This window comes from Odocoileus virginianus, chromosome 32 (genome assembly GCF_023699985.2).
Source record: "Odocoileus virginianus isolate 20LAN1187 ecotype Illinois chromosome 32, Ovbor_1.2, whole genome shotgun sequence".
Lineage (NCBI taxonomy): Eukaryota > Metazoa > Chordata > Mammalia > Artiodactyla > Cervidae > Odocoileus > Odocoileus virginianus.
In genome coordinates this window covers 41431355-41440190 of record NC_069705.1, presented here as the reverse complement: position 1 = coordinate 41440190, position 8836 = coordinate 41431355, and the positions used below count along the sequence as shown (strand labels likewise).

The window sequence follows — 8836 nt, the reverse complement described above, 5'->3', positions numbered from 1 at the left end:
CCTCTGCGCCGCACGAGCATCCTGGGTGTGGAGACTTCATCCCGTCCACGAATCCCTAGCACCATGCGCCCGCGTGCCATTCTTCCTTCTCCCGAGCCGGCCGCGCTGTGCCGGGTGTCGGGGTGCGCGTCGGACCCGCTCCCTGAATTTCCAGCGCCCGGAACACTTGCTCCGCGCGCAGCCGGGAGGCCGTTGCCCCCGGAGACCGCTCAGGAGCCTCAGGTCCCCTGCCGTCCCCGCGTGACCCATCGCTCCCCGCGCAACAGTTGGCGGGCCAGGCGGTGCGCGCGCTCCCCGGGCCGTGCGCGCCAGGCGCGCCGGGCGGCAGGGCGGCAGGCGCGGGCAGGGGTCGCGGCGCGGAAGCCTGGCGCTCCCCCAGGCGCGGGCCCGGCCCCTCTCCAGATGCTGCCGCGCGCCGGCCGCCCCCCCGTGCGCCAGTGCCTCCCCGGGCGCCCAGTGCGCAGGCGCCGGCCGTGAGGAGCGACCGTGCGCCGGGCTCCAGCGGGTCGGAGCGGCGGTAGCGGCGGGGACCCGGGGACTGGCGGACTGACGGGCGGACGGGCCATGTCGCCCCGCATCTGCTGAGCTGGAGTGCCCGAGGATGTCTGCGCTGAGGAAGGTGCGAGCCGCCGGGGCCGGAACCGCGCTGGGACGGGGCTCGGGGCGCTAGAGCCGTCGGGGGTTGGGGGGGGCGAGGGCGGCCCGGCGGGACGGACAGCTGGGACCCCGAGAGGGCGGTCGGGTGGGGGACGAGGAGCCCGAGGCAGCCTGTGCGCTGGGTCCCCTCACCCTGGGCTGCCGGGTGTGTGGGAACGGGCGCAGAGCGGGGCTTCGCTGAGGGGTGACATTCTCAGCTCGGCCAGGCAACCTGGGGGACCCGCGGAGACCCGGGAGGGAGCTGCACGCCGGGCTCCGGCTGGGCACCGCGAGGGGATGGGGGCGGCAGGCAGCAAACGGCGCCCCCTCCCCCGCCCGGTGCAGGCGGGGGACGCCGACCGCCCCTGGGAAGGCGAGGAAGGTGCCGGGAGCCTGGGCTGAGCGCGGGGGGCGCGGGGGGCGCTCAGCAGGGAGGCCGGAGGGTTTGCTCGAGCCGGGGCGCGGCCCCCGAGGCTCCCGGGGGGCTGGTGGAGCGTGCCGGGAGGGTGGCCGCCGGCTCTCCAAGTGGGAGCGGAGCGCGGGGGCTTTTTCGGGGCGGTTGCTAAGCGAGGCGCTACCCGGCGCTGGATTCTGTAACCAAGCCTCCCCCGGCAGCGGCTGTTGCCGTTCTGGGCTCGCTCGCTAACGGTAGCAGGAGAAATAAGGAAGATGTCATTATTACAGCCTGGGCGGCGAGGGGTGGGGGCGGCGGGCACGGGGGCCACCTGGAGGGCCAGCTGGGTGCCAGGCGCCCGGCCCCCCTCTCCAGCGTGCGGCACCGAGAGACGCGGAGCAGAGTGGACGGGACGCGGCGGGGGCTGGGCGGAGAGTCAGGGGCGGCGAGGGGGCGGCGGGGCGCAGAGCCCCCGGCCCCGCAGGTGTGCAGGGGGAGGGCGGTGAGAATGAGCTCGGGGGGCGACCTGCGTCGGAAACTCAGGAGTCGCTTCTCCGGCGCTCGCGCTTCTCGAGAACGTGGTCAGGTCTCCTGCGTGTCGTTTCCCCGGTGGATGGCGACTCGGCCGGGCTCGGGATTCGGAACTCAGGACTTGTCCGTGCGGCTGGCTGGCTCGTATCGATCAAAAATAAAGCGATCGGCAGCAAGTCCTTCCTGTGATTAATTCTGCCAGCATGGGCTGTGGGTGGTTTTGGAGCCGGAAATGTAAAGCGCACCTGCTGTTTCTGGCATCCGAAGAGGATTTCTGACTAGGGCTCTCCCGAGGGGCCTCAGCCTCGGGGGTCTTGGGCCTGTGCCCATGACCACCGACTCGCGCGTCCTGTTGGCCACTGTGTCTGATTGGAACTCGCGGGCCTGGTGATTATGACTTAAGGAAGACTCTTATGTGAAGATGTAAATCGATTTTTATTAGTTATTAGAAAATCCCCCAGCATCTCAGTGTGGCCTCAGGGACCCCAGCCTCGTCCAAAAGGACCCTTTCTCTTCCTCGAATCCGACACCACAGAGCCCTCTCCCCTCCCCCACACCTTGGAAGGAGCATTTGGGTTTGAGTTAACGTGCAACATCGTTTTCATTTTAACTTCCTTTATATTCTCCGCAAAAGATAATAGGTAACCAAGGCAAAAAATGGTGAAATGATGAAAAAATGGTAATTTTTGGCAGGTCAAGTTGTTACTCTGGTGTTTAAAAAAATGTCATTAATCAGGATTTTCCAGTAGCCAAATTGTCTTGTGCAGGCGGCTGGGTGACTCACAGATTTGGCTCTGATAGTAATTGTAGAGTGTGTGTACCATTTCCTTTTAGATGGTGTGACTTTCTCATTGCTTGGAAGGGAACAAATTAGAACATTTTATGCCCCACATCTGGCAGCAGGACCAGCGGGCTGTGGGGGACACTTTCTGCCCCAGCACATCTGGGCTGGGAGAGTTCAGGTCCCAGTGGAGGAAGACCATGAGAAGCAACAGTGTTGTCCTGGAGCCCGAGGCTCATCCCCACCACCACGTGCCCGCCCGGCTTGCTCGGGTCAGTGCTCCATCAGTGGGGCCTGCTCTGTGCACAAGCTTCTCCTGTCCTCTTGTGCTTTCCACCCCCAGTCTCCTCTGCTCTTGGTTAAGAAATAAGCCCAGGATGACTTGCCCTAGCAACAAATCATGTTGTATCTGCATATTACATTTCAAGTTAAAGAGCAAAGTGAATTCTGTGTAAATAACCCACAGTGATGAAGTAACTAGCAGCACAAAGATGTTTTCTGAAATACGTATTCTATGCAACTTTATACAAAGTGATGCTGCTAGAGACAGAAATAAACGTATTTTATTCACCAGTGTGTTAGTGCCTTAGGTTTCTTGTGTTGTAGATGACTTAATAGCAATGTATCTTATTTTTAGAGAATTCAGATGCTTTTGCATCATTTCTCCCCAGTGACAGAATGTGTCCCCCTATGGCAGTCTAATGCTTCTCTCATTTTTGCCTATTTCGTTCTTGAAATTGGTGACAATTTCACATTATACACTAAAAGTGAAAAACACTGCAAAACTTGAGTCACATTGGATTCTAGACACCCAGAATCCAACCATTTCTGAAACTAAATTCTAATGTTGTAAAGAATGTGAGAGGACTTGCTATCTGTGTGTTTAACAGAGTGTCTTCCATCCTGTCCCTACATGATGAAGCTGAAGAAATGCTGGCATTCTTTTATATTTGAGGAAAAACTTCATGATTTCTCAGTTCCTTAAGGAGTTGAGTGATACACATTTTGATCATACATTTTAAAGGGAAATTAATTAAATGTATTATTTATTGGCCCTTGGAACCAATACACCATGGTCATTCACTAGATACAATAAAAGTAACAGTGATTCATCATTTTGTCCAGATGGGAGTCATATTTAAAGCACTGGCAGCATGTTTGTTATAAGAGAATTACAGGCCACCCAGCAGGAAGTTAGCGGGCAAAGCGTTCTCTGCAGTTAAAAATCATTTTGATCAACCACAGCTTTACATACAAGTTACTTTTATCTTGTAACCATATTCCCAGCAGATCACCAGCTTTTAACAGTAGGTGTTGTGGTCTTCTGGGCATGTGTGTCATGAAGACTGAGCCTGATAGCGTCCTGTTTATTCATGGCAGACACTCTCGTTTTCTGGGAGCTAATAATCATACGAACCTTGGTGTTGCTGGGAAGGGCTGGGGGTGCAGAGCCCCCTAAATCCTGCATCTGCAGCTGGGAGAGCCTTCCCCTTCACAGCGCCCAGGACTTAACTACAAACTACAGTTTGGCGTCAGTGCTAATCTCCTGAGCAAAGACATTGGGCATCCACGGCTGAGGCCAGCCCTTCCTTTCTGTAGGGGCCGCACCTGCCTTGAAGAACCGGTCAGGCTGCAGCCCCGGGGCCCTGGAGGGTCTCCTGCCGTCAGCACCGCCCACTTCCGCCCACATTCCCACTGGAGCGGCAGCTGCTCTTCAGCACACCCCTCTGGAATCATCCCCAGGGGCTTTTCCAGGACCCTGCTTCCTAAACATCTGGCTTTCTTGCTGAGTCTCTGAGGAGTTCGACTTGCCAGGCCGAGTCCAGTCTCTGTGGTCCGTGTCTCCTGTTCTCTGGGATAACTGCGCTGACTTCCTCAGAGCCGGCCTCGCTGCTTTTTCGGTTAGGCTGTGGGGCCCGCCCTCTGCTAGGAGCAGGCTCCTAGTTGATAAGGAAGTCAGGCCTCCACCCGTCTCCCAGGCTGACGGTCTCTGGGAAGAGGATGGCATTTCTTCTCAGCTGAGAACGGCTTGAGGAGAGGAAAGCTTTGGGAGGTAAATCTGAAAGGATGTAGGTCCAACACCACGCAGCCTGGGCTGAGGGTGTTGGGGCGGGAGTAGCCTGTCTGGAAGGGAGGTCAGAGCCCAGGACGGCCGGGCCACGGTGGATGGATGCACTTTGTCCTGGACACTGGTGTCCAGAGTCAGGGAGGGCCTGAAACCATCGTTCCTGCTTCATTTTCAGTTTTGTCAACCAAGAAATCCCCTTTTGAAGTGGATGTCTGTCCCGACCACCCAATGGATGTAAAGGTTTTAGTTTCCCTTCCAGTTTTCTCTTCAATGCTCCCACCTTGTCCTTCACCCACTGACACCGTTCTCTGGTATCCCTTTTTGTGTGTATACCCAGGGGGAAAAAAAAACAATAAAAGTAATTTTTGCTAGAAAGGAGTAAATGTTTGCAACCAGCCCTGCGTAAAATCTTATACACATGCATAAAATCATATCAACATTGGTTAAAAAGTAAATCTATGTAAATAAGAAAGAAAGAAAGTGAAGTCGCTCAGTTGTGTCCGACTCTTTGCGACCCCATGGACTGTAGCCTACCAGGCTCCTCTGTCCATGGGATTTCCCAGGCAAGAGTACTGGAGTGGGTTGCCATTTCCTTCTCCAGGGGATCTTCCTGACCCAGGGATCGAACCCAGGTCTCCCACATTGCAGGTAGACGCTTTAACCTCTGAGCTGCCAGGGACGAAATCTAAATAAACCTTTGTAAATCTATGTACATATGTATGTGTTAGTCGCACAGTTGTGTCCAACTCTTTGCCACCCCATGGACCATAGCTCACCAGGCTCCTCTGTCCATGGAATTCTCCAGGTTAGAATACTGGAGTTGGTTGCCATTCCCTTCTCAGGGGGATCTTCCCAACCCAGGGATCGAATCCTGGTGCCCCTCATTGCAGGCAGATTCTTTACTGTCTGAATCACCAGGGAAGCCAGTGGTACTTGTAAATCTAAGTGCCGTTATCTTTTTAAAACATGGGCCATGCTCTGCATGAATGAAAAAAGTACTGAAATGGTCTCCCGGGGCCCACAGAGTACACATTTTAAGCCAGGAAACATAAAATTAGGCTTTGAGCAAAACGGAAATTTGCCCTACTAGTTTTGTACAATGCCGACCAACAGCTTTTTATATTGGCTGTAGGTAGCAGTTAGGAATGAGGGTTCTGGAGTCAGAACCCTGGGTGGCTGAGTGGCACTGGCAGCTTATTTGCCCTCATTATATTTCCGTCTCTCATCACTACATGAAGGATACAGTATTAATGTGGTGGTGTTGTCAGGAGGATTAAATGAATTGATGTGCATGAGGCAATTAAAACAGTGTGCATAGTAAATGCCCAATACATGTCCACTGTTTTGATCGTGAAGAAGTGAGACTGGGGCCCAGGTTGAGCCATCCTGCACTGGATGTAATCAAGCCACTCTCCAGTTTCCCATAAAACTTAGATATTACTGTTTCTAGTCTTCTTTTACTTTCTTTTTATTTATTTATTTATTCATTTATTTTTATTAGTTGGAGGCTAATTACTTCACAACATTTCAGTGGGTTTTGTCATACATTGACATGATTCTTTTACTTTCTTATATATCTGTTTTGCCACCTCTTTCCAAAAAGTTTTTTGAGTCACCAACGAAAGGATGAGGTTGAAGAACTGAAATGAAATAGACAGTCAGAGCCAACAAGTATGGTAACCACAGGGTTAACACGGTCCTTTGAGTCTGAGTTTCTGGGATGTTGTTCAGTTGCTAAGTTGTGTTCAACTCCTTGCAACCCCATGGACTACAGCACGCCAGGCTCCCCTGTCCTTCACTGTCTCCTGGAGTTTGCCCGTTGAGTTGGTGATGCCATCCAACCATCTCATCCTCTGTCTCCCCCTTTCTCCTCCTGCCCTCAGTCTTTCCCAGCATCAGGGTCTTTTCTAATGAGTCATCAGGTGATCAAAGTATTGGTGCTTCAGCTTTGGCATCCTGGAAGCCAACTTGACAAAAGCAGAAGACACAGCCCTCACTCCATTCCCTTGTTGAGTGGGCACTGCAGACTCGTTTTTCAGTGAAGAAAATATTTTCTTGAGTGCTGAATCTTAAAAGATGCTCTCTTGGAAGACTTTGTGTACAGGAGTTGGGATATAGCATATACATCAGTTATACCAACACAGAAGTGTTTTTCACAATTACAACAGATTTTGAAGGAAACCAAAAGAAAATACACACAGACAACCCACAAGAGGGTCAGTGACCTTTTCCTTGTATTTCCACATTCCCTCCATGACCAGATGGGAAACTGCAGGCTTGGGAGTTGTACTCTGGGCCCCAGACCTTCCCCTGGTCTGTTTCGTGAACCGTTTATATTGAATTCAAGCTGTGTGTCTTAGGGACGATGTGGATTTCTTGGTGGCCTTGTCTTATGTGCACAGTGCTTTCAGGTAGCAGCCCGGGTCTTGGGTGTGACTCCTCCCGGCGGAGGCGTCCTTGCCGCTTCTCCCTCCGTGCTGCCTGCTCCCAGTGTGCCCGGCCCATGGCCCACTCGCCCGCCGGGGAGGGGAGCTCCAGTCCCCAGGGGCAAGGGAGCTGCTTCAGCGGCCCTCCCGCTGCCTTCCCCGTGCGTCCGCGATGGGGGGCCCCACACCCCTTGAGGGGACCCCTGTCCTTGTAGAAGGACAGCCCTCCAGCCCAGCTCCGCTCCTGCCTGTGAGAGGACGGAGGGCACTCTGCTCGCCGTGCCGGCGTGCCGTCCTCTGCCGTCACCACGGCCCCGGCTTGGTGGGAACACGCTCCCTCACCAGCTCTGGTTTTCCTCGTGGTTATCGTCGCAGGCCTCGAGCTGCTTGTCCCCAGACCCTCGATGTCAGGACACGTCCGTCAGGAGAAGCGGGGAACGCACAGGTCCCCCCGTGGATTGCATTGCTCAGTGAACTTTCAGCTGGACACGAGAATCCACCGCCGGCTGACCCCTTCACAGCCCCGAGAGAGGTTCCTCAGTTACCTAGGGCTTCTCTGAGTTTGCGAATCTCACCGAGACAGGTAAACCTTACAAGCACGGCAGTAGATTTGCCTGTCTTATGAAATCTCTGGCTCTTTAAAAATAATTTCTGGGAGAGAATTCCCTGGTGGTACAGTGGTTAGGACTCTGCACTAAGGGCCGGCATTTAATCCCTAGTCGGGGAACTAAGATCTCGTAAGCCACGAGGCACGCCCTCCCACCTAACCCAAATAATTTCCATTTTCTGACATTCTTTGTAATACTTTAACAGTTTCTAAAGAGATTTCTGAATATCTGTTTTCCAATTCTATGAGAAACTTAGTATAGGATCTGTATTATAGATACTTTAGAAGTTTCCATAAACAGGTGAATGTTGTCCTTCAAGCTTCTGCTGTGGCCGTTGTAGAACATTCCTGTGTCTATTGCATAACTGTCTAGATTATTACTATGGTTATGAGTGAAAATGAAAGTGAAAGTCACTCAGTCCTCTCCGACTCTGGGACTCCACAGACTGGACACCAGGCTCCTCTCTATGGGACTCTCCAGGCAAGAATACTGGAATGGGTAGCCTATCCCTTCTCCAGGGGATCTTCCCAACCCAGGAATCAAACCATGTTCTCCTGCATTGCACGTGGATTTTTTACCAGCTGAGCTATCAGGGAAGCCATGGTTATAAGCAGTACATAATAAAGTATGACTACAAGTTGTGAAAGGTTGGTTCTGCAGCTCTTTAAAGCAACCAAATAGTATTTCTTAGTTCTCAATTCATCTACTTGCTTGTTTCTCTAGTATTATTGTATTAAAAATCATGGCAGGCATTCAATTAAAAAAAAATCTTCTTTTGCATATAACTAGTCTCTATAGTTTCACGTCTGGGAAGTGAAATTCACTTAGGATTATATCCTAAGGAAATAATCATGAATTTACAGGAAATTAGCTAAACAGAGGTTCACTTCAGGTTTGTTTTATAGTAAAATATTGGAAACTAGCAATAACCTGAGGTTAGATAAATTCATTATGATGCAGCACATTGTAACAAAATACACATCCTTTAAAAAGGTGAAACTTAAATATTTGAATTTGAGCAAACTCTGGGAGATGGTGAAGGACAGGGAAGCCTGGTGTGCTGCAGTCCACGGGGTCGCAAAGAGTCAGACACAATTGGATGACTGAATGACGCAGCAGGGTGTCCGCCTCCCGTAAACTGAAGGACTCAGGTGACCAAACAGCACGTGGGCTGTCCTTGTCCCTCTGCTTCCCTGCGGCTGTCATGCAGGCAGCACCGTGGGGCATCTGGCAGGACCCAGCAGCTGCTGGAGAGGGGGCCACCCAGTTGCATCGGCACCTTGCTTGGGGTGCAGACCTCGTCCCAGGGTCATCTGCACCACTCAGCGCTACCCACCACCCATGTGGCGGAGTCCTCTCTCTCAGCTCAGCCTTGCTGCTCCCTGCAAGCTG

The 8836-nt window shown here is 52.8% G+C and overlaps 1 protein-coding gene across 4 annotated transcripts in view; it reads left to right on the top strand.

Annotated features, from left to right (window-relative positions):
- Nucleotides 1-230: 230 nt before the first annotated feature.
- Nucleotides 231-8836, top strand: part of DLGAP2 (DLG associated protein 2) — a 620511-nt gene continuing 611905 nt past the window's right edge. For 2 of the 4 annotated variants that reach the window (XM_070460165.1, XM_070460161.1), the window contains exon 1: nucleotides 232-619. In XM_070460165.1, the coding sequence (XP_070316266.1) occupies nucleotides 602-619 (18 nt within the window). In that variant the 5' untranslated portion in view covers nucleotides 232-601. Of the gene's footprint in view, nucleotides 620-8836 lie in introns of all 4 variants that reach the window. The other 2 variants (XM_070460164.1, XM_070460162.1) reach the window with 2 other exon arrangements.